Source organism: Dermacentor andersoni, chromosome 2 (genome assembly GCF_023375885.2).
Source record: "Dermacentor andersoni chromosome 2, qqDerAnde1_hic_scaffold, whole genome shotgun sequence".
NCBI classification, from domain to species: domain Eukaryota; kingdom Metazoa; phylum Arthropoda; class Arachnida; order Ixodida; family Ixodidae; genus Dermacentor; species Dermacentor andersoni.
The window spans coordinates 85,746,720-85,773,272 of NC_092815.1; the positions used below are offsets into that span (position 1 = coordinate 85,746,720).

General features: G+C 47.8%; 1 protein-coding gene and 1 long non-coding RNA gene across 2 annotated transcripts in view; one reads left to right on the top strand and one right to left on the bottom strand.

Annotated features, from left to right (window-relative positions):
- LOC140216118 (uncharacterized) lies at positions 1–24,337 on the top strand. The gene is made up of 2 exons (XR_011892784.1): positions 1–699; positions 24,039–24,337. It is a non-coding gene; the product is annotated as an uncharacterized lncRNA (long non-coding RNA).
- Positions 24,194–26,553, bottom strand: part of GlyRS (glycine--tRNA ligase) — a 29,651-nt gene continuing 27,291 nt past the window's right edge. Inside the window, exons 16-17 of the mRNA XM_072286462.1 lie at positions 25,540–25,727; positions 24,194–24,601 (exon numbers count right to left, since the gene is read on the bottom strand). Coding sequence (XP_072142563.1) covers positions 24,491–24,601; positions 25,540–25,727 — 299 coding nt within the window. The 3' untranslated portion in view covers positions 24,194–24,490. The remainder of the gene's footprint in view (positions 24,602–25,539; positions 25,728–26,553) is intronic.

A 26,553-nucleotide genomic window follows, 5' to 3' on the forward strand; every position in this document is an offset into this window, starting at 1 on the left:
CACACACAAACACACACACTGTTTCATCTTTTTTTGTTTATGTGTTCAAAATTCTTGGCAGCGTCTTCTATTTTACTTTTGTTAATACACGAATTATTAAAAATTATTTGGCAAGACAAACAGACAGCTAGTAAGTAACACAATATTCAGAAAAGCGCTTACTCGTCGAGAGAAAATAATTCTTTACAAAATACTCAGATGAAAGTGCAGCATACGTCCAGCGGCAACCACTGCAGTGGACACGGAAAAATCCACTGCCATTCCATTAGTACTCACAGCAATGGCGACTAGTTGACGTACACTGTGTACTCGTGGTGATTACAACTCGACATATACAATCACCACTTATGAATCAGACGACTGACGTGGCGACAGAATTACGAGGTAAGCAACAAATACACAAGCCGCTGGCCTGCCGCTACGCGTTTCTTACCGAAGTCGACCAAGACAGAGAAAAAAAAAAGACAAACAAGATCGATGTAAAGTATAACGGCAGAGAGAAAGAGAAAAAAAAAAAAAACTTCGCGAGCAGAAAGTATATAGAACCGCACTCCCACAGGCCGCAGGTAATCGGACACATCGTGTTACACGAGACAGCCAACTTCACACAATGTTTTTATTTTCTTCAATTCTCTTTCTTTCTTCCTTCCTTAAAGACAATGTGTTCCTCGGCGAGTAACCCCCACTGTTCCGTATCGGGTAAGTATGTCTGTTTCTATCTTCTTTCGAGGGCCGATCTCGGAGATAGTGAACTAAAAAAAAATGTGGGCCATTCCCGTGGGTATATGTGCAGTCTAAAAATGTGGGCCGACCCCTTTTCAGCTGCCTCGGGATTATTTCAGCTGAATTACTTCAACAGGTTGACATATCGCTTGCACGATAACAAAGCATTATTAACAATGTTCCGCCAATTAGTTTCTCTTTTTATTTTTTATTTTTAGTATAAACTCCAGTACGCGACTACATATGCAGGGTCATGATTAAGTCAAGCGGAAATTCCGAGACTGTACTAGACGCCGCGTCTAGCGCACAACACTAAGACAAGGACAGAGTGAAAAACCGACGAAGACTGGCGTGCTAGTCACGTGACAGCCGCCCTTAAGATGTGCTGCCAAATACACTGCCGTCGCACAATTAGTTTTGTTTAGCAATGTGCGCGAAGATTTTGAAATAAAAATAATAAGCTGCAAGCTAGACTTCTACAAACACGTCAGGAAGGGATATATCTCGAAAGCGGTGCCAGTATTCGTTTTCGCGTGTTGAAATTTCATTCCACAATTTCAACATGTGCCCAAAATGAATTATTTGACGCTGATTAGTGGAAAGCGTAGTTCCGCTATCTGCCGAAGACGACTTCTAAAGGCGTCAGCCGCATTTCGATTGGGCCTGAATACAAAAACGCCCATGTACCAAACTTTATGGAACCACGGATGTCTTAAGCATCCGGCAGCCTCTCCGTTGTGCTGGGACGTTGCACTCCACTCACTCACTCACTCACTCACTCACTCACTCACTCACTCACTCACTCACTCACTCACTCACTCACTCACTCACTCAATTTTTATTGCAATTTTCGCTATCTGACTGGTCAATACTGCCACATCTCTACTGCCGATAACGGTTTCTTCCAATCGTGCTCCAAAGAGTTAATTTGTTTTCCAGAATGTAAAAAGTGAATGTGCGCGATACCCACGACGCGCGCACGTTGTCATTTACTTTTGCTTTCATTCAGAGGGCTGACACATAACCTTTGGCCATCGGGCGTCCGCGGGCAGCTATGTCACCCTCGGCGTCGGAAGGCGTCAGCGAGCACTGCCTGACCTCAGCCGCTCGTTGTTATACACAGAAGCAGCTGCGACTTTGAATGATTTGACTTGCAAACCCGGCACCGTCGGTGACGCTCGCTTCAATCTACTTGCTTCTTTTCCCGGCAAAGGCGATGCTCGACTTATTTTAATCGCTGCTTCAATTTAATACTAATTAGGTCGTTGAATATTTCCCTCAAGGGATTAACTTTCGGACGCTGCTCTCGAGGACAGTTTTTTGTACACTTGTACACTCCCTATTATTATTTCACGGCTTTCAGTTACGAAAATTTATTAATTCTTTTCTAATCTAGAAAGTTCCATAGACCATCTTATAACGCAGCTTTTCGTCTACCTATAAATCTAGGCATGCGTGCCGTTTGTTTTCGAAGGAAACTTGCATTCTTAAATTGCTGGCTCCCCACACCAGCTAGACGGCGCTGTGATTCTTTCGTTTATGACACCAGTTTGGTGATACCTTGCCGCTAGGGGTGCGAAAAGAAATTAAAAATCAAACGATGTTTTAAGCGCGAAGAGAGGCACCCATATCACATGCATGTTTCACTACTCGTATGAGTATTAAGCCTAGCTCATAACCCAAGCCTGGTAAAAAGGTTCGTTGTGGCGCCTTCGAGCGGCGATATCGGACACTCTTTCCTCGCGATAAGCGATCGGAAGTATTATCGCGAACGTACGTAAACGGCGTCTTACCGATTTCACTTCCTCCGCACGCCACGCTATGCGTTCTGGCGCTGCTGTCGAATGTGGGAAGCTTGAACGCAGTGGGCAAATCAGCTCTGCTGATTTGCCCACTGCGGTTCGAGTTGTCAATCAATTCGGCCTCGCCTTGCGATCTATTAAGCTCCTTGCCTAGCGGAGATGTCAGAGCGACCGTGCCGCCAGAAAGCCATTGGTCCCGAGTTCGATCCCCTGACCAGAACAAAATTTTCTTGAACTGCAGATCTTCCTTTCTGAGAAATCCCTATGGATTTCCTCGCATAGCTTGGTGCTAACTCTCAAATGGACAAAATCGCCCCCCCCCCCCCCCTTTCTTGAACCCAATGTGCCTACACGGAAATTCGCGTTCTCTGGCTCCATAGCGATAAAGCTTGGAGCGCCGATTGCGTATGCATCTCACATGACACCGTGCCGCATACACGTTCGACAGACGCCCCCCTATAGAGAGACGCGCACGAGCCCCGCGCGTTGGCACCACGCCGTTCTTTCACCGTTAACCTTCGCCGACTCTCGCGGCGAGATGCCGTGTGCACACGTGACGACATATAGATCGCGACATTCCGCGAGCAGCCTGCGCCCGTATGCAGACGCGGCTCGACGCCGGTGCTTGTTTTGCGAGCGCGCACTGCACAGCACAGCTGCGCCGGCCGTGCGCTTGCCGCGGCGTCTTGGCATTCCATTGTGTGCGTGCGCGCGCGCTCTTAGAGAAAGATCGGCGCATTGGGAAGCCGAGCCACGCGGCGTCTTGAAGCGCGTGTTTCACAAGATGTCACTCGTGACGCCCGAAAGGGCGCCCGAGGTGCAACGGCAGCCGCCACGAAGCCGGCGATATCCTTACGGGTTGGGTGGGCGACCCGTGACTTTTCTTCGCGAAGGACGACGGCGCTGATCTGCCGAGAACGCGAGCTCGCCGATCGCGCGCGCGCGCGCGCTGCGCGAGGAGTGACAAATAACGGGAACTCGCTCTTTGAAATTTACGTGAGCGACGAGGTCTTACAAGCGCGCCCACGATAGCATGTTTTTGTGTCAGACACTCTTCTTTGTGTTTACAAACAGAGTTCCCGAAAGAGTTCCGGTTAAGCCCTCCGAACAACACAAGTTACAGTAGCACATATAGAACTCTCCCAGCTGGCTCCAGCTTTGCTGTAGAGTTAGAATGTCTGAAAAGTGAATTTTACTGCTAAGTATACAACGAGAAAGCTGCATGCATGAGCTTGATGCACGGGGCACGTTCCTTATACTTGGACACATCATGAGCAGATATATATATATATATATATATATATATATATAATGAAGTTTAATGATACGAATTATGCTGAGAGGTCGGCCTGAGGTACATCCCTCTAGCCAGCTACTCTGCGCTGGGAGAAGGGGAAGAGTGAAGGAAAGAGGGAAGAAAGAGGAGCATGATGGGAGACGATGGCCAAGAACAGGTGCCCATAGTACAATATAGGACCAAAATACTTCTTTTTGCTTGGCTAACCTGACTGTCAAAAATGCACGTACGAAAGTTTTCTGGAGTCATGAACGCACTGCTGCCCCAGCGCGGACAAAAATGGTCAGCATGTGTGACGTCGCGCATCCTATACAATTTCGGTTACTACTAACATATATATAGGAACGCGATCGCTCTATTCGAACTCGCTGCTCTTCAATTTTTTTTTTCTTTCTTCTCTTTAATGTGTATGATAATCACTAGTGGCTTCAAGCGAGGAGGTGTCGGCTCACATTTGAAGCGAAATGAAAATCTACATTTTTTTTATTCGAACGTTAGAAGATCGGGGTTTGAAGGAAGGCTGTAGGAACACAGCATTGTGTCTCAGCCGCTGACTTCGGCGCATGAATATGTCTCAAGAATGATGATGTTGATCGTCGATGCAGACCCCCTTTTCGACAAACACTTCAAGCGTTACGACAACTGCCATCAATTCGTTCCTTTGCTTTAAATAAGGCGTGCGAGCGAGGCCAAACCAAGTAATTTGCATATGCGACGTGGCCGACACTCTCGACAGTAGAGCTTGGCAAGCGAGTACTACATTTTCAACACTGCGTTATAAGTGTTTTGTTCAGGACCAAAACACTGCTATAAAGCAAATACGAAGCTTGGATAAGTTTCGTAAATGCGTATGTTATAAGGAGGAACTACTCCCTGAACGTTGCTAATTAAAACTTGTGGAAATATAACTTGGTGAAAATGTTGCCCATTGAGTCACGTTGGTGTATTGCAGTGCAGTTAAACAAATTTTCGAAGGGGCAATGCCCCAAATTCTTGGAGATGCATGAGAACGAGGTAAAACTATAAAAAGAACATAAGAAACATGTGTCAGAACGTTGTACAACGACTTAATATTGGAAACACGCTTTGTGTCTGTAATGCGCACGTGACTTGCGCAGAGGCTCATCGGTACTGTGCGTACTATGGGCGAGGTATATATACATTACTACCTTACTGAGAAAGCTACTGCTCACGCAGCAGCGAGCCCCACGCTGCACACTCCTGTGCAGCCACGGTTCTCAAATGCACCAACTGCCTTAGGTCCCATGATGCTTCCTCGAAGGACTGCCCCAAAATGAAGAAGGAAAAGGCGGTCTTGAAGCAGATGGCATGAGACTGCTATAGTCTCGTCGGGAAGCTGTTGAGGCCGTTAGAAAGCGACGCTCCCGACGCCGTCGGGCTTCAAAGAACGCCGATGCCTCTATGAAGAGTACGCCACATCCGACAGCACCTTCTCCTCTGCCCCCTAGGTCTGGCGGAATCCAATCTAAATCAATCTGACGAGAAGGTCATGGCGGAGAATAATACAACTTGGTCCGCACTAGTAAAGCCGCAGCCGAAGCCAGAACCACAGCGGAAGTCACAACCGAAGCCACAGCCAATGCCACAGCTGATGCCACAGCCAATGCCACAGCCGGAGCGGGAGCCACTTCAAATGATACAGTGCACCGCTGTAGAGTACTCAGCGCGGGTTCCTGACAAATTGCCCGAAGAAGACCGGCAAGTGGTTATGATGCTCCGGTCTCTGATGAATAAGTTTCGAATGCTCTTGAATAATATACATACTCTGTCAGCGCGGAGTGCAATGCAAGTGCTGGATGTTCTCAATTCAGTGCTTGCAAGTCTACAGCAAACATCAAGGCTCACCCGCAGCATTTTACCACTGGCCCCTTGATCTTCCCAGGTGGCTTCAATGCACATCACCAGCTATGGGGAAGCACCAAGATTAGCCTCAGACAGCAGGGTGACGACAGCCCAATGTATGGGCGGGGCACTTGCTTGCACTTGACTGATTTCAGGACACTTGGCTGCGTGCACACACAGTGTTCACTCTCTCCCGCTTTCCTCTTTCTGCTCCCCCTTTCCCTTCCCCCACTGTAGGGTAGCAAACCGGGCGCTCATCCGGTTGACCTCCCTACAATTCTTCTGCTTGCTTTCTGTCTCTCTGAGTAACGGTAACCTTTTATATACCGCCGTTTACCATGTTCCTCATAGAGCTGCCTCTGAGCTGACCTTTACGATAGAAGTTGCTAAATATATTGCGAGTATCGTCGACGTGAAGTATGATTCGGGCACTGAAACGCGGTGAAACGAGGCTACTGGTGCTAATAAAGTATCTATTAAAAAAAGGCAGCATTTGTCAATACGCGGGGCAAAATCAAAGCATCCAGGTACTTTAGGGTACACGATCGTTAACTCTGCTATAAATTACGTGGCTTAGAGACATTATAGAGCAGCAGTAGACTAGCTCAGATGAGTGAAATATTATTTCAAGGCCCTGTTTACTTGGCTAGAGAAGTTTTGTTGTTGGCGGGGAAAATGATAGCCAACTTCTCCCGCCTTGAAATTCGCGCCGTGGTTTGTGACGTCGAAAATTTCAAGCTTTTTCTTTTCTCTCTCTTTCTGCGTGTTTATACCGGTTTTCTAATTCGTCTAGATCGTCCTTATGCTTTGCAATAAGAGTATAGAAGTATCACATCTACAGTTATTTATAGTGTGACTACCTAGCACAACCTATACTGCACTCATGCAAAGAAAGACTGCGGCAAGGCAATAACGTCCCGCCCTGCGGTACGTCTTTCGTGACTTCAGGAATACTTTTCTCCCAGTACTACCGAGACCGCCTTAAGTTGTCGTGCAGCGTAAACCGCTGAAAGTGTCTGTCAAGGTTACCATTCTTGCTTTTTTTTTTTCTGGCCAAATAAAACCAAAAACCAAAAACGCGACAGACCCCGCTCATGAAGATAGCCGACACGACAGGATGATACACCAGCTGTTTTCTGTGGTATAAACACAGCGGGGCAACGGACATCTCAACACAGACGTGATTTTCTTTTTCTCGCGCCAGCGTTGCGCGTTCATCCCCTGTGCTGCACTTTCTCTATTCCTTCTATCTTCCGCTTTTCCCTTTTAAGTGCAGCGGAACAAACCGGATACTCCCAGCTGGCTAACCTCCCTGCATTTCCGTTTATTCATTTCTCTCTCTTCTTCAACATGCAGACGAAGAGAACGAATATCTTCCATTATACAGTTGTCGATGATCTCGGAAGGCTTCAACGCCGCCTCATACACGGCAACATCGCAATATGTTTAGCGCGTGACCTTGTCTGGCGATGTGTCGCATATTCTTAAATGTCACCGCTGTGAGCGGAAGAGGCACGCTGCCGCCGTACCATGCGCCCCACCGTGCTACACATAGATTCGCCAAAACAAAAAGGTACATCCCTATTGTGTACCACTCCCACGATATAGGGAATATAGGGCTGGGCAATCGATCGATTGGCGTCTGATTATAATCGATTACAAAATTAATCACGACAAGCTCTTTTATCGCGATTAATATCTGAAGGCTAAACCCCATGAGAGCGATTTTGTGCGCGACGACGACGAGCGACGGCTTCGAGCAACGAAACGGGCCGTCGCTTGAACAGATCGCTCGGTCTTGCCGCTCGGTCGTTCGGTTTTGGAAAGCTAGAATTCGTCGCCCGTCTCCTGGAAGTGCTATGAGCGACTAGCCCATAGCGCGAAGCCGGAACTGGATGTGCATCACTCAAGTACCACCGACTGTTGCACGGAACGAGCAAACGATTGAATTTTTATACGTGCAAGGATAGAAACCTACTGCAAGGCCTTCAGAAATATTTTATGCTGCTGTTTACAGTAAAACACATCAACTTGATTAATAAAGCACGCGTCACGCCAGTTACGACGCGTATTTGCTGCCCTCATACTGGCAACACCGGCGAGACGTCGCTCGAAGTCATCGCTCGACTTGTAGGCGACGAGCGCATGCGGCAGCCATTTCTATCGCGTCTCTTGTCGCTGTCGCGCGCAACATCGCGTTCATGGGGTAAATACATTAAGCTTAACAAAGGGCAGCTGTAGGTAGTGTGGGAAAAGCTTGCTTTCAAGCTTAGCCAATCAATTATCGGTCGAACAGAACCCGTATGTCCCGATGAAAAATTTGTATAATTGCGGGAAACAGCGCAAAAGAATCGTGAAACAGATAATCGCGGTTGCAACACCGCAATGTTAACCGAACCAGCATGAGACGTCGAAGAAGAGGCGAGTAGTAGGAATGTTCATTCCTGTTATACGATGGTGCGTTTGGATGATGCCGCTGTTTCTCGGAAGATGAGCACTGTCCGATGCAAAATTCACGCAGAAACTCCTCTGGGAGTTGTCTCAGTATGCGTAAGCGTTGTACCACTTGCTCCTCTCCGCGCAGCCCGGTGTCGTCATCAATATTATGAAACTTGATCCGACCAGTATAAACGACAGCGCTACGGCAACACGAACTTCTGCGGACGCCGGCGCAAGGTGAACTGCAGACGCTCTGATCATTATAGGCCGTTATCGCTAGTTAGCGCCTTATATCCATGCGCGTCGAACCATTATGAACCGTTATCAACCGTACTACAGCGGCGACTGCGTGCGGCGCAGCCGCGCGCGCTCTATCTTGAGAACGATCTGTGATGGGAACAGTGCGCCGAGCGCTGACAGCTTCTTGTGCACTGTTAATTAAATTATGGGGTTTTACGTGCCAATACCACTTTCTGATTATGAGGCACGCCGTAGTGGAGGACTTCGAAAATTTCGACCACCTGGGGTTCTTTAACGTGCGCCTAAATCTAAGCACACGGGTGTTTTCGCATTTCGCCCCGACCGAAATGCGGCCGCCCTGGCCGGGATTCGATACCGCGACCTCGTGTTCAGCAGCCCAACACCATAGCCACTGAGCAACCACGGCGGGTTCTTGTGCACTGTACTCTCGCCGTTTAGTACGCGTTTAAGTGAGAGCCGTCACGAAGGTCAATTCGCTCGCTGCTGCGGGCCCTATCTTGACAGCGATCGTCTTACGTGACGCACGCGTGCTGACGGACGGACGGACGGGTTCCTTCGAGGCATAGAAATGTTTACGCATTTAAAACGGAACTGCTGGCTTTCGGCGGAAAATGACTTGGAAAGCGCGCCAAGCCAGTTGTTATATACGTTCGATCCCGGGAGTAACTGACGACGACTTGGACTCCTTGCAGTGGTGGCGAGCTCGGGGCTCCCTTCTAGCGGACATAACCAAAGTTGTAAAGACGGCGATGCGTGTCCGCAGACAACATCAACGCCACGCGAGCGCGCCTACTCTGATTGTTAACATGACTGCTAACAAGCAAAGGAACTCTCTGCTGCCACATAATGCTCACGAGTTTCCTTGCCTCCACTGCTGGACCTGTGATTGCGTTTGACTGACATGCTTGCATCTCATTTGAGCAGAGTGCCGTTCAAATAACAATGAACAAATTGTCGATTCAAATCGCACGGTTCTTTCGTTCTTCAACTTGCATGTATCGTGAGAAATTGCCTGCTTTGATATTTCTCGCTTACGTAGGTAAACCCACAAATCCGATCAACTGATTATTCAATCGATTAAGGTATATTGATTAATCGGTTTACCTTTTTTAATCGAATCGGAGCCCTATAATGGGTATTCGATCGAAGCCGCAAGAAAATCGTGTCTCTCGACTGGCGTTCACAAAGCAACTTCGTAACAGGCGCCACCTAATGGTGGAAGCGAGCATATTTAGCGAGGGCGGCCCCCCTATGACAAAGATTTCGAACGATCGAAAAAAGGGGCCGCTTGGTCTGTTGCCTGCCAAGGTCACGAAAAAAAATCTCATTATATAATCCATCACGGAAGTATTTGTTTTCATGGATGTAGAACGCAAAAACGCCCTCTGTATGCTGACATACATATGATCGTGTTTGACGGTGAGTCGTTCCCAGCCGTTCGATATAGGGCGCAAAACAGGCAGGCCCACTTGTTCCCAATTACCATGTACCTTTCTCGTGTCGTGAATCGATAAGTGAAATCTTGACGGATCCATCGCCCGGTGGCTTCGTTTCCAGTAGCGTAAAACGCGAAGGAACGTCTCGGACGCTCACATATAAGCGAGCGTTCTTTCGACGGCCCGAACACAGACTCGTATCTGAAGCAGCCCATGCGTTGGCATATTAAATCACGCCCTCTCTGCCGTAAGCTGAACAGTGCAGGTGCAGAGCGCTCAGAAGCCACAACGGACAGCGGAGAAAGGAGGCCGAGATCGTGCCTGTCGCAGCGCGGGGAAGCACAATCGAAGGCCATAAATTTAGGATGAGAAAGGTCTCCGAGAGGGGGGCGGGGTCTCGGGGTCGAGAAAGCCACGAAGCATGCAGGGTACACGCTGTCCAAAAAAAGATAAAGAGCACGGGGTCAGGCCTATTGGGAAAGCGGCGGCACTTACAATTAACGACTGCGCATCTTCCAGCCGCTCAACATGAGCCGTGAAAGGATTGAAAAATTCCGCTCTCAGGACACTTAGTACGATGAATATATTCTAGTTGCACTGTGCATTTTTACTCTACACATTAGAGAGGCTACATACACTGTACCGCGAAAACTTCATATTCCGCCGCTAAGATTCGTCGTAAGTGTGATGTCATTTCACGAATACAGTTTTTTGTTTCTTCCGGGCCTTTCTTCCGTCACCACAGGGTTTGTTTTTCACGAGAATGCACCGACAAACTTACGATAGGTGTCGCTGGCTCGTTCTAGACGGCAAAAGTGAGCTCGTGAGGCACACATTTCTGTCGCTACAACGGCAAATTTTATAGGGGGAGCATCAATGGGCGTTCGGAATTATTTCTGCCGTTACAAGAAACCTTTCCGTTGCATTCCTCGTCACAGCACCAACTAAGTTATTGAAACTTCTTTTCACTAAGCACGAACCAAAATCTCGCCGAGGCAGCACGCAGTTAGAGCTAATTGATCCGTCACATTTGGGAATTAAGTATCGGGAAACTTGAGAGACCTTAACCGTTGCACTATGTGTAATGTATCCTCGTCTTTCTACAACGCTACTCAGTTTTCCGGTATGACAACTCTCGCCGCAGTTAGTAAACAACAGTCTGCCTTTCACCATCCGGCAAATGGCTGCATCGAACAAAGAGACGAGCGATCGGCTCGCCCGGAATCGTTCGGGAATCTGCAGAAAGGGTTGTCAAAGCGCGCCAGCGCAGAAGTGGCGTGGGGCAACCGAGCGCCGCTCCTGCGGCGTGCAGCTGTGTGTACGGGAGGAGCGCGCGCGCGCGATGATCGAGGCCTCGTCGTCGCCCGAGGAGGGCTCGCGCTTCGGTCCCACCGGTGCTTGGGGCGCAGGTATGGGCGGCGGAAGGGCGAGTCCCTCCACCCCCCGCCGCCGTTGGCCGCGATCGATCGGCGTGAGAGGCAGGAGGAATCCAAATAAAGCAGCGCACGTGGGCCGCCGACGCCCAGGTCCCGCGTGCGGCACGGCACACGCCCTTGCGCGCGGCACACGGCGGCGACGACGACGCCGGTCTCCCCTCTCCGGAAGGGTCGCCCCCGCACGTGCACGCACGCACGCACACGGGGCGCCGGTCACTGGCGGCACCGCAGTGCGCCTGGCTTCGAAGAGGAAAAATCGAGACTGGGCTGGTCCCGTTCCTTCATCTCGAGTCCTCGTTCTTGCTCGTAACATGCCGCAGGAGCCGCCGCTGACGAGCCAGCGCACCCCGTCACTTTTCAAACTGCTGCGGCAGCAAGCCGCCCCGAAAAGACGATGATGACCGAGTCGAGTGGGAAAGTGCCGTTATTACCACATGTCAAGTGCAACTCCTGCTCTGAAGCATGTACAGCAGCACGCTTGAAGCCACGTCTCGAGATCAGATGCCATTAATCCTGAGAATCTGATTTTCCAAGTCACGAGGCCGGCCGCCACTGAGGCAAGAAATCGACTGCACCATCTTACGAGCCGAAGAAATTGCCCGGCTGCATGGTTAAGGAGGAATCGCAACATGCATCAGGCGACTTAGGTGCGACCTGCTTTCTCGGAACTGCTAACTCGGAGTGACGATGACAACAGCGAAAAGCGAGCGAGCGCTGCTGCTGCGCAAGGGTTGCACGTGCAAGAGTCGCATGTGCGCGGGTTGTAACGGAGTAATGTGTAAGCCGAAGACGCTGGCCACTTGCCCGTCGCTGCAATCTAAAAAAAAATAATAATAACAATAACAATAAATAAAAATAACTTATGGGGTTTTACGTGCGAAAACCACGATTTCATTATGAAGCACGCCTCACCGCAGTCTACTATACAGCCAACCTGCTCGCTGGAGTGCAACCGGACTGCACTCTCATCCGCTTCTGACGTGTACAGTTCGGCCACAGTAATGGCAACGATTCCGCAGACACGAGACACGACGCGTAGTTGAGACGCCGGGAAGCTCGACCGCTAGAGCTCACACAATGGCTCCATCGTTCGTACATCGTCACGCCAGGGCTTGATGCCGAAACTTGCACCATTTCAGAAAGCACGTTTAAAAGCTCGTTTCATACATTGAATGCACGCGCCGTGCACGAACACATTAGCAATGCACACACATACGCATGGCGTTCGCAGAGTCGGATCCGGAGCACTTTAGGAGGCGGATATCAGTTTTCTTTGTACAGCATACCGTTCCGCTATTCTATGTCTCCCCTACCCCCTTGCCCCCTCCCCACCGTAAGCTAGCCAACTGGGAATATTTCTGATCGACTTTTCTATGTTTAACTTGTGTACCATACTAAAATTCAGATAAACCGCTTCGAAAAATCGAGATTATACTGCATTATATAAGAGTTCGCGTATCGTGGAGATGGTATCGTATCGTAAGACGAAGAGGATCCACGTGGAAGTAACCGCCAGCAAGCGCACCGTTTAGATTATTGGCGGTTTCAAACTCGTATTAGGCACCGGACAGGAAACTGTGCACAGCTTCAGACGGGCCGCACTGTGCTTTGCTCAAGGGGCGGTGCAGTCGGCTGTTTTAAGGTACCTGGACTCTAAGACATGTGTTAGGGTGGCTAAAAGTTCAGAAGGGTATAGTGGTCTTCACGAACTCGGCGGGCCGTGCACATGCTGTCCCACGATGATTCTGATGATTTCTATTGGCATCCCATTCGAAACGGGGTGGCAGGAAATAGTCACCTACCAGTCTGCTTAAGCTCATGACGTATTACATACATGTATAGTAGTCTAGCATTTTGCCTATCTCTCCTTGATACTTCTCTATTCCTTAAAACCTCTATATATACAGGGTGTCCCACATAACTTGAGTGAAGAATTTAAAAATGAAAGGCGCGTCGGAAGCGAATTGAACTGAACGCATACTATTAGCAATAGCCTATATTAATGCGGAAACGGTTTTGTTTTCTCCATAACTCCCTAATTAGTTAAGTTAAATTACCCAACTTTTTAATTATTGGTTGAGGACCCCAAGTACGATACGCAGATTTGTAGGCACCTTCAGAAACCAGCGATTGAGTTCTTTCCTTTACGATACGTCTCACGTAGTCCTTTTTTTCCCGGGTTGCAAAGAAAGCCTGCGAAATATGAAACAAGCCCCATGACGGAGCGCTGGCGCAGTGCTATCGTGATGCACTCATGCGTGCGTTCGGTGAACAAGGCCGGCTACCGTCGGATGACGGCGAGAATGCATGCTGCTGGCCGAGGGCAACCGATGAGATAAAGAACGCCCTGCCGCTTCCTCGTCGCCAGTCACGATGCAGCCGACCCTGTTTACCGAACGCACGCTTCAGAGCAGCACAATACCACTGCGCGAACGCTCCGTCGCGTGGCTTTTTTTTTTTCGTATTTCGCGGGCCTTCTTTTTAACCCGGAAAAAAGGACTACGTGAGACGTATCGTACAGAAAACAACTCGATCGGTGGTTTCGGAAGGTGCTCTACAAACCTGCATATCATACTTGGGGTTCTCAACTAATAAATAAAAAGTTGGGTAATTAAACTTAAATGATTAGCGAGTTATAGGGAAAACAAAAACAAAAATGTCTGAGTTAGTATGGGCCAGTGCGAATAGTATGCGTTCGGTTCAATTCGCTTCCGACGCGCCTTTCATTTTTAAATTCTTGGCTCAAATTACGCGGGGCACCATGTATATTGCACAGTATGCCTGTACGGACGTTGGTTCTATCAATTTCTTCCCTGCGTTGTTTTCTTCCCAGAAATACTCTAAATGTCTCTTGCTTATTTTGACTCCTGACTAGTTGATGCTTCCATCCGATTTGAATCGCAGCGCTCTTGGAAGGTGGACGTTCCATGCGGGTCTTGCTGGGTGAATAGCTTGGCATTCCATTATGATGTGCTGAGTCGTTTCCGGATTTATGCTGCAGCAGGCGCATGTCTCGTCCTGTTGCGAATATTTGGCAAGGCATATTTTCGTGTTCAGGCAGCCAACTCGGGCCTCAAATAGCAAGGCACTTGCCTTAGTGTTATCGTACAGATTTGTCTTTCGAATATTTCCTTGTAATTCTTGTAAATATCTATGCTCTTCTTTGTACCAACCTTTGCATCCAATCTACCGTCTTTGTTTCTCTCACTTTCGTTCTGATGACTCCTGGTTGTCTATATACACTTTCAATTACCCTGTACTTGGTTGCCAACTTTCTTTACCTCTTCCTCCACTCTGTGCCCACGCTTTCTAGGTACAGATATCTGCGCGCTTTATCCGGCCATTTCTTGTCATCCACGTTCCTGACCCTTGTTTGAAAACTAGTTTTGCTCTGTGCTTCTCTGACTTCAAGAGAGGCCCTACCCATTTCACCCTTCACTGCCTCATTTGTGGTTTCACCACGGGCTCTCAACGCCAATCGGCCTATCGATCTTTGGTTGACTTCCAACTCCGACGAGGCGTCTTATTTTAAGCACAGAATACATTTGCGACTGACACCGTTACTTCCTTCCGAATTCTTCGCACCGCCTCATATTTATTGTAGCACCGAAGTGCTCCGTTTCATTACCACTGCCATTCCGCTTCCCGTTCATTTCCTTCCCGCGTGTTTTGTCCCGGCGCCATCTACCGGCGTCAAGACGAGGCCTATCTGACTCCACGTGGATTCCCCCATGATACACGACCTCGTTTCCACCACCGCCGCAGCCGTGCGCGGCCTCAACGACACAGCAGGTTGAACGTGCGGTTTCAGCCATCGCGCGCGCCAAAAGCGCGACCAAACGGAGACAAGTGTGCGTTCGCTCGCGATGTCTTTCTAGCTCGCGGCGAATGTCTAAAGAACACAACAATGAGCCATTCGTCATCGGTGCGGACAGACGGGTCGCTTCTGCTGCCGCTCCGCCGACCGCGCAGCCGGTGGCGGTCGCAGCGACATTCAGCAGCGCACCTCGGCGCCAGGCGTGCTGCTGCTGCTGCTGCTGCTGCTGCCTTGCCGTACGCTTCGCCTTTTCAGCGGCCGTGGCACGGCTAGGCTGAAGTAGCAGGGCCGAGGAATCGCCCCGGAAGAACGCTGCGCTGCGCGCACAATGGCACGCAGACAACGGCCATGTCTCGAATTGTGCCGCTCGCGCTGTTTCCCGCTCGTCGACTGTGCTTCATTGCGAAAAAGGCACTTCATTGTGCGCAATTTGTCGATAATTCAGCCTGAATATTGTGGCTGCACGTAATAGCGAAGATGTCGATGAAAAGCGCACACATTTTACATGATTCGTGTCTTTTATACCGTGGAGGGAGAAAGGGACAAGAGCGCTGACTCGCCTATCTTGCAACGCATTGGGCGCGTCAAACCATTGTCTCACAGATGCATCGCTCCAAACTTTCCATAGCGCTCTCTTCCTCCCGCCTTTGTAACGTGCGCTCTCCATTTTCTTTCTTCACTAGATGTCAGCACTGTTAGCGTAAAGTTAGCACTGAATGTGCGCGCCGCGGTATGGTCCCTAGCCGCGGTGCAGACAGGGCAGGAAGTAAACTCGGCCATCGCGGGAGAAAGAACGGTGCAGTATAGGGCCATGTCATCACAGCAAACGCGGCGGCCATCGCGTGAGACGCGTCATCGAAGTACATTTCTCGCTAGTTATCTGCAGCATTGCCGCGCCTGAGAGCTGCGGCGTTGCCGGTGTTCCGAGAGGGCACAGGAGGCACGCTGCACGGCAGTGCGGGGGTGCTAAAGTGACAGTGACTTTAAAGGGGTTGCAATGCCACCGATGTGTTCATCCGAGAATATGGAATCGGTAAGACATTATAAAGTTAGACGGCTTTATCAGCCGAGCCGGCACTCTTATGTTACTCCGCGCTCTGTACCATGACGGTATTCAAACAAATGTCAACAAAATCGACACGTCCAAATGCCACTAACAGCTTGCCTTGAAAAAAGTGGCAGCTCAAGTAGCGAAATATATGCTGGGAAATTATTCGCATAATAACTTGTTAACCAATTAAGTGGACGCGTCATGTGAAAGCAGAACGCAGGAAAGAAGGAAGTCTCTTGCAACGATGAGCCTTGCGGCATTGCTATAAAGAAATAGTACGCTTCATGCTTCACGGTCTTTAGCTGCGTTCGTTGGCAGAGAAGTGCAATGCTCTACAATATCACTTTGCTTCTATAATTGCTGTACAGTTATTCCGACATCTGCCACGTGTAGTTCAGGTGTCGCGTCTCTCCGAGTCCACGCGAGTCAGGTACGTTCCAGACGACGCGCTATGCTCAGCTGCGCTCAGGCATTTTATCAGATACCCCGCACAGCCAGTCGCGGCACTGTTTTTTTTCAGGTAATTGGCGACAGAAGCGTGATCTGCTTCAATACGTTACTTATGAAGTCAATCAGTCTAAACATCCACAAATAACTTATCGGATTTGTGCAAAAACTGTCGTAATACTTCTTCCTTATTGCATATCACGTTTAATGTCACGTGTGATGGTGACAACTGTTTCGCGACAGTACAATGCAACATGTCATGGCACACTCCCATTGCAGCGATGGCCCCGTCGAATAATGTGGCGACATGCTGAGGGTGTAGGAACCCTCTCCTCCCCCTCCCTTCCCAAAGAGTGCGAATTTTTTTTTTTTTTTTCTGTAGGGATGTGACTGGCGAAAGCCGCCTCTACGCCGCTGTCAAGACACGTGAGCGCTCTCCATTCTCGACCGACTCCCGACAGTGTCACGTGACGCTTTCCAGCGATTCCCGCTGTTATACTCTCTGAGCCGCGGATGCATCGCGAGGTGTTCCTCTCAGCTCGTGCAGCTTCCCGGTGCCTCAGTCGCTAGAAGTCGGTTGAAACGTCCGACGCTGAAACCGAAAGGTCGCGGGCTCGAAACCGGCTGTCGAGCTTTCTTGACTTAATGGCTTATAGTTTGTCACAGTGATTGGCGTTGCCACGGAAGCACGATAACAACTGGTACTGCGGAGCCGGCTGACGCAGCGACTGAGCCGCGTGTACATCGGCTTTCGCTGAAATTGGTCTCCCTGTATTCCAAGCAGCCTTTCGAAACTCCGTGCGCCCTGCTGTAACGTCCTCCTTAGATGCTTATTTACGACAGCATTATAATTCGCTTTTTGGCGTTTCTTAGAAATTTCGGATCGCTTGAAATTCGCCCCTAGATACCTACTGCATTCCGGCTCGCCTCTTCAGACATTTGTGTGCGACACAGCTGCCGTGTCTAATTGGTTTTTCTGGCAGCAAACATACGATGCGAACACAGTCATTAGGAGCGTGATATTAAGGCCCTCTTGCTGGGATAATGTAACGATTCTATTCTAACTTTATTCATTTTCGCGTTTTGATACTGATATGAGCTATCTCACTGATATGAGCTATCATCAGCGTTGGCCAGCCATGAACCTAGATAGGGGAATGGAAACAAGCGAACAAATCAAATAAAGAATAAGAAAAGTAAAAAGAATATCAGGCCCATATTAAATATTCATGTCTGAACCTACAATTACAAACTACCACAGGTCGCACATTAGGTGTTCATGTTTGTATTAGCGTTGTAGTGCGTTTTCATGTGTGTATAGCCATGTGCAGATACGTCAGCCGTCTCGCCTGCAAAACTGCTAACTTGTGTGCACGTTTTCGGACTCGTTTGTGCTTCCACTTGTTCACAGAACTATGTGCGTCATGCGACTCTGTTCCGTGCCTTCCATTACTCCTGTGCGGAACTTCGTAAATGTTCGTGCTTATTTGACTGTCTTCAGTGTTTTTAGTTTTATTTGTACTGCGACGAGTAGCCGGTGCATATTCTTCCTTTAGATCAATAATAATGGGCTATATATGCCGGTCTTACGCACAACGCGTGAATGCCGGCACACGACATTGCAATGGGTTGTACTCGATCGCCTAATAATGACGCGGGCCAGGCTGGAGCCCCTTCAGCTCATGTCGCCTTTATTTTCCATTTATGACGACTCGCATGATTCGCGTCATCGTCGATTCGTACGGAAAAAAAAATTGAAGTGTTTTTATTTACTACAGAAAATGGGGCAGAAGTAGGCTTCCCAACACAATGATGTTTATTGTGGAGAAGCCAGCGTTGACAAATACTGTTACAGAAACGGGTCGCGAAAAAGCGCTCAGGCTTTATTTTAGAACGCCCATGTTAGGGCGTTTACGTGTCATCATCACCAGCCTATTTGAGTCCACTGCGAATGAAGGCCTCTCGCATAGTGGAGTCCAGTCTAGCCCTGTGCTACTCCAATCGACTTTATCCCCATGCTTGGAACTTTCATAATTTCGTCATTCTATACTTAATCCTATCTGCAAACATGGGAATGCGTTTCCTTTCCATTCGCACAAATTTTACTTCTCTAATGTACCGCCTGTTCTGCACATCGTGTGACCACCACCTTGCGACCGCCATTCCACCCATTTCCTGCTATCTGAACTTGTTCACGGGTTCCACTACCTGCCGCGCGGAAGCCGTGTATTCCGAGGTGTACGAATGCAAGAAACGACCTTCGACCGTGCTATGTGTGATTGGTTCAGAACCGGGCGCGTCCAAAGTTTATCTGGAGCCCTCCATTACGCCGTCTCTCACAGCCTCTGTGTTGATTAGGTACGTGAAACAAAAATCAGAGTTAATTTACATCATCTACCGGCGTTTGCTAATCCCATATTACATTATCTCTTTCTCTCATCGATGCACATATCATCTGCTGCTATAGTTCGCTCGTTGCGCGACCTTTAGGCTTCAAGCTTCTTTCTTGTTCTCCAAGTTCGCACTAGCAACTTTGTATATTATAGGTAGTGACAGATCGCACCGACCGAGCACATGTGCACCGCTTCGAGGTCCGCATATGTTGAGGACACGTACACGTAGCGAACTTTTTAATGCGCGGACAAAGGAAAAGCGAGAATACATAGCCTCGCCGTGCTTGCTCGCGCGCCTTTAGGGACACGCGTAACGGTGCTACAGAAATCACTGCGACGTTTGCCAAAGTCCGCAGTACAATTGTGGGCGACTCAATGGAAGCCTTAGCGCAACCCAAATGACAGGTAACCGGCTCGGTGACAACGGCACGACGAAGACCGATGTACGGCTCTAACACGTCACGGATCGGGGATTAAACGAGTATCAAACGCCTTGTGCGACGCGCAGTCATAGTTCACGCGGGTGGGCATAAAGCTGAGCTATATAGTCAGAACTTGAGACGTTCTAGACACTTCCAGCGCTGCCTTTGTCGACACTGCTTGAGGGACGGCACGAGGTATACATGCCGCCACGGTCCACGCAAGTAATGCGCTCAGTTACGCACAGCTGTCGCTGCGAAATTATACGACAGTGGACTGCGGGACAACGAAGTCCCTCCTCCCAAAGGCTGCCGCTCGCGACGCTGTGACAACTTGGTTCTCAAGAAACTGAGCGCCATTAGAAGCTCGCTGCGGTCGGCAGCTAGCGTTCTTGCATGTGCTTCCAGTAGCTCTGGTCCACAGTCAGCGGCCGGTAGCGTGCAAAAAGTTGGAGAAGCCAATGAGCAACTATGCGCGCGCGTGGTCACGTGCCCCGCGCGCTCCCATGTTGGTCGACTGTCGGGGCAGTCAAAGAAATGAAGACGACAGCGCCGAGGAAAGCTGCTCCAGCTGCTAGCTCAGCGCCCGACGCAACAAAGATGCGGAGAAAAGACGCGCTTCCTTTGCCTTTTCGCCCGATCATTCCTATTTATGAGCGACATGTATTGTCGGCGCGTCCACCTGTCCGGTCATATAAGCGCCGTGTCCGGCCGAAGCAGGTACTCGACAATGCCACTCCACACAGAATGCCGCTATGCGCAGCAAGTGCAGCTTCTTCGTGTACACTTTTTTTTCGAAGCCACACGCGTATGTGCAGATCCAAAGTTTCGCGGTACGCTGTTGACGTTCGTTCCCGCCAAACCCATGCCGTTGGTGACAACACGTGACCCGTTTGAGCGATGAGAGAATCATTCGAAAGTTGAACGAGGCGGTACGTTTTAATCAAGTTGTCCGTGGCTGTAGCAATACTTAATCTAATACGCTATTGACACAGGGAAACGTGCGACACGGCAGATTACCCGCTCGGGGAATGACCGGAAACGCAGCCAACGAAAGCAGGAGTTATTGCGATTCGAATTAGCAAGCGTTCAATGGTGACACAATTAAGAAGAACGCGCAATAATAGTCGTTCCTGGCGAAGGTCTCTAATGCGGAAGCAAATAACTCCGAAATCAGAGACACACGTGGCTCCATCCTTCTTTAATGCGTTCACGCCGGCTGCGTCAGAGACAAGTGTAGTGTGCTACGCTTGAAGATAGAGCAAACTCGTCTGAAGCAGTAACAGGCCCCTTGTTTGGGTCTCTAATGCGAGACATTAATTTCCCCAGTGATCGCAGAGAAAGTCCCCCCACTGCAGCCGAACGCCGACAAAGGCGCATTGACACGGAGAGAGAGAGAGAGAGAGAGAGAGAGCGAGCGAAGGGGGCCGTAAATCATAGGAAAACGTTAAAGGCCGATGAGGAAAGTGGTGCGAGGTCAAGTGATCGGATACCCTCATAGCGGAGCCGAGCGCCTCTGTAACGCTCGCTTCGGTTTCCTTCGAGCTACGTGCGGCCTTTCGACGCTTCCACGTCCTAGCCGTCATCAATTACGTGGAGGCCGCGACAAAGACCGCAGCGCGACGGGGAATCGCGGCGCTCGCGACCGCGGCTCTGCAGCGACATTCAGACAATACGTCGTGCGAGCGAGTTCCTAAGAAGCAGGTGCGCCGATTTAAAATAACAGCCACAGTGGTTCCGCATCGAGCAACGAAAGCCGTTGTAGGGCCTGCTCATTTAAGTCAGAGAGCGCAGACAGCCCATTTTAAGAAGTCACGATGGTGGACAAAGACCTCGTTCAAACCACATACGCTGTCTAGGAGAAGCCCCGTTGAGCATCAGCTCGCCTAACGTAGTGGCGAACACCGAGCCCACTTCACTACAGCTTCGCTTAAACTGAACTCTATACAAGCAGGTCAAATCACATTCGGGCACCCCCAGACCAACCCTATACCGTGTCAACATGTACTTTGGTAAGCAGGTCGAGCGAGTCAGTGCAACCCTTTGCAAGTAGCTTCACCCGACCCACCCCAACACTTTGCCGACCAAATCACATGTGTTGACATAAACATGATAACTGGATTCCTGGCCAACAAGCTGCCTCTACCAAACGTTGATGCACGTAAACGTAGCTGTAGCCACCGAGGCTTTAGGCTACACACGGATAGCGTGACTAAGATGGAGGTCGCTTGTCCGGTGATGTCACGTTGATGTGGACAAGAACTGGGAAGTGGGCACAATGTGGCAAGCTATAGCGAGGCATAAGTATGAGTACGGTGCAGTAGAGCACAGTCGTCAACAATGGACTTTCTCATAAAGACATGGCAAACCGCAGCTTCTGTCTCTTGAGATATGCAGAAGGGAAACTTTAACCAGGTCGGTGACAACCCCGAACTTGCATTCTAACACCTCTGCCAAAAATCAGACATTTATAAGGTGATATACCATATTTACACGAGTATAATGCAAGATTTATTTAGGAATCCCTGGCCTCAGGACATGCCTCACAGTGCATTTGGGTTCATATAACACGAATACAACAATTTTTTTCCTTTCCTTTCTTTCTTTCTTTCTTTCTTTTTGACGTGGTAAGTACGTCAGCACTCACCCTTTCACATTATTGTGCAATGGCACCTTGCAGTAACAATGAATCAAGCCCTCAGGCCACGCACTCTTTAGTGTAGTTTTCTGTTTCTATAATAATAATTCCTGTTTCTATAGTAATCTTTATGAATATATGAGGGACCGAAAGCCCCCTCGCATTATGTTCATGGTCACATTATTTAGGTGCAAAGATGCTATGTGTTGTTAAGGGGAGATGCACCTCTGAGATAAATTTTTTAAATAATAAAACTAATTGGATTAAATCTGTGCACAATACAGAGTTAATCCTATTTTAGATTACAATTTTATTTTCTCAATACTTTAATTATTTTTCTGTGCCCACTCAAAGTGGGAAAGCCAGGGACTTTGGGTAAGGCCTAAAAGAGTCAGTGTTATAAAACAGCCTAAAGTAGCGTTATAAAGAGCTGGTGCCGACTCAGCCTGGGCTAGAGCTCGCTTGTTGTTCAGGAACGCTCCCCATGTGGACAACACTTGTGGTTGGGAGCCTCATTGGTTGAGCATAAATTAATTGAAGCTACTATGCCACCATTAGAACAATTGTTTGCAGTCTTCTGGTTAAAGAACTGCTTGATTTTTCACACATGAAAAATAGAATGCTGATGATTAACTTTGTAACCAAAATGTAAAAATCAATTTTTCAAAACAAAGAATGCATTTTTCGATCCACATGTGCCTTTAAAGCTGTGACATTTCACTAGCAATCTGTGCTTCTCACTTTTCACTGGTGGTTGCAAAATAATGCGTGCATGCACACACGCACACACACACACTACAATACAACTGATTACTGCTGTAGAGGAAAACACACAAGGAATTAACCTTAGAAAACCCAACATATTATATTATAGGCCAAGTTTGACATCTCAAAATGCAGATTTGAGCATGGGATACTAAATGCAAAACTTATACAGTAGCATTTTGTAAAAGCTGGATTTGTGGATAGTTGTGGAAAGTTGTGGATAGTTCTGAAATCGAATTACTAATTATTGAATATACTAATTAAGCTTTAGGTAAAATAATGTGTCACAATTTTTTTCTGATATGAATGTGCTCTCCAAGGCCAGGAATAAGGTGAACTAAGTAGTTCTAATTTTCCTTGATATGGAATGGTATTTGGGCATTCTGTGGTTAAATTAAGTTCAGCTGTACTTCAAGATAATAACGTAAATTTGCAATTAAAACAAATTTTGTCTTTACTTCTCAATATATAGGGATAAGAAAGTAGGCATTGAGGCGCTTAAGCTCGGGTGCTTTCAGCTCTAGAAAGTAGCAGGTTTTATTTGGCACACAGGAGTGATTCAGTCAACCCAGAACACTGAATGCAGGGACAGGTCTGTCAGTTTTCACAATCTATTAAATGAAAGAAAGTAGACAGCCAAGCTCAAAATTCTGGTTCCTTGTCTCGAAACCTTGATTTTTTCACAAGCTGACCTCATTTCAATAAGTGCCACGGGTGCCAAAGGAATGTGCATCTTTGCTGTCATGCATATCAATAAGTATGCACAAGATAATGCTTCCTGCTACAACTAGCCAGAGTCCTCCTCTACTGCTGCCTGTTATGCAGTTCAAAGAATGCCCTTTTGGGCCTCTATTCATAAAAGTTCTTGCAATTCTGGACCAATTATTAGCAAAGGTGACTGGCCAATGGCAAACAGCACTTAGAGAAAGAGCTTTGCCAAGTTGACCCTTGAAGTGTAGCCATCTAACCACCTCTGTATGACTTGCAAATGCCAAGTGTGCTGATTTGAAGAAACAGTTTACTGTTTTCCTTGAGCACGGTAATCACAAGTTCAATTTGAGACATGAAAATGAAGAACTAGTCCAGACAATAATAGCTCCTTGTAGATGCTCTACTGGAATTGGGAGTGGCACGAAAGAGGAAAGTAGTCAACCAATGACGCTTGTGATCATTTATCTGATTCCAGCTTGCAAGTAGTTGAAATTTGTTCACTGTCCTATATTCATTCTTTACTGAATTGTTTCTTTGCAGTGGTCTTCAGACATTGCTTGCACCAAATAGACAATATTTACTGGTGGTCTTGGCAACCACCATGTATCTGGATGTCACCAGACTTGCAAGAGGAATAAACGAAGAAGAAAAAGTAAGACGGAAACCACCGTGACACCAGAAGAAGATGACAGAAGCACATGACACTTAACATTACTTTATAGTACATGACAACATTAGATGTAGCCATGTCCATGGACAGTATGTGACCCATGATATTCGAGCGTATCAAAACACGATGGTGCAATGTTCTACGATGGTGCAACGTCCTCCACCATATATTCAAGTCTGCAGTACAAATAAAACACCAGTGGAAGACCCCAAAAGATGCAGCTTCTTGAAAGCACTTTCTGCGATGTGTGACAGTGATGAATAAAGGACCTAGTGGGCAGGGCTCACAAAGCCATTACACAGAAAGCCTATTCCCATCATAATTATGCCTTGGTCACTTCCTGCTGCTCGAACTTTGGGTAGACAGAGCAAACGTGGTCCCAGGTGATCTTTCCACGTACGAGGTCATGCACCAAGGGAGCAAGGTCTTCAATCTGCATAATGAACCAAACGCAGATTAGTATACACCTGCTGCTCGGGTGTTACTGGCTCCTTAAAATAAGCCTACATCCCAACTGCTGGTGCATATGTAGATATGACTAGCAAAGTGCGTGTTTTGCCTGATGCTATGCTTAGCTACCATACCTTAACAGCTTTAAACGACTGCAAGTAGGCCAATTCCTACTCAGCTCTCATCTTGAATGGTACCTAATTACATCCCATTTACAGAAGTATGATAACTGCTATTGCAGAACAAGGCTTTACTTTGAATCTTGATACAAAGTGTTACCTCTACAAGAGACCACTAAACTACCTTAGTGCTTCAGGCTAAATAATTATTTAAGTGGAGAAATAGCTACAGTATACCGAAAACTTTACGCCTCCTTGATTTTAGCAGACAAAGTCATAAGAATGAAAAAAAAATTCATTACTGATATCAAACCAGAAATAAAGGTGAGCATAAAATGCCTCATTTTATATTTTAAATGTACTTGTGCACTTGTCAGCCACTGTCACTTTCTTCTCTTATATCTAGTGATCTCACTTTTTCTTGTCACCACCACTGGCTTTCTAACAATGAATTAATTTAGCGACAAGTTATTACTGCCTTACAGCTCCCCTTTACTGTCTGAATTCCTCGTACACCAACATGCACCATGTACCTCATGAGCATTAGCGACTCTTTAGAGCGCATGATAGTGCAGATGAGCTCGTGGCATAGTCAGCAGAGCACTGGCTTTTTTTTTTCTTGCAATACTGCCTAATGATGAGATGCATAAAGGGTCTATTGCCAACTCAAGCGGATGCAGCATCTTCTGTGCATTAGTTGCTGTCTGTGCATTCTTTAGCAGTGTTCTCAGATTCAGAATTTAAATGCATCAAATGGTCTATCAAGCTATACAGTGATCAATATACTGCTTGGCCAACTTACAGGGCACCGGACTTGCAGCATGGTGTCTCGTTCACGCAGGGTGGCTGTGTGTGGCTCCCGCAAAGTGTCAAAGTCCACCGTGATGCCATAGGGGACTGCAACTTCATCAGTGCGGGCATAGCGACGACCTATGGATCCACTGCTGTCGTCAACCTTGTGTGCCACATCATGCTGTGTCAGTGCAGATGCTGCATAGAGGAACAGGAGTAACTCTGTAACTGCATAATAAATGATGATATCACAATCCTATGCCTATTAGGACATTTAAAGTGGACAAAACTGACGGATTATACACAGCTCTCAAGTGTACCACCAGTTTGTAAGCAGGGCTTTCGCAACACCCCCGTAAGCATGGCAACGATTCGACACAAGCTGCAAACTCATACATGTACTATCATAGTTGTCAACTTCAGATGCTCTAAGAGATGCAGTTTACAGAACTGTGATACATGTTTTTGGTGCAGCGTTAAGGATTTGTAAACTTTATGTTAAATTTTTCTGAAGCTTACCAATCGTAAGCAATTTTTGTAAAAAGTATGAGGTCCTAAACAACATTCTGCTTTCGACAGTCAATATGATATAGCTTTACCTCTTAAATTCAACAAATTTCATTCAAATTGCTCCAGTGGTTGTCTCTCATGAGAGCATTTCTGCATTTTACACACAGTAATTGAAAGGAAAATCTGAGTTTGGGTCCGAGTTAACACTTTCTCTTAAGGAGAAACAGTGTACTCATAGCTAGCAGTCATAAAAATCTGCTTTTTTTCAGATTTATGAGCAAACAAGTAACTGCCCTGAAGAGTTATGGCTGATGGAGAGCACTTGCAGTTCCAAAAATGCAAAGGTGCTATGAGGTATGCAGAGTGAAGGTCCCAAAATTAATCTGAACTACTTGGAAATCTTTAGCGTCCGTCAAAATCTCAATACATGGATGTTTTTGCATACAACTTCATCAAAATGAGACCGAAGTGTCCAGGAGTTAAACCTGCGGCTATTTGCTCAGCAGCCAAATGT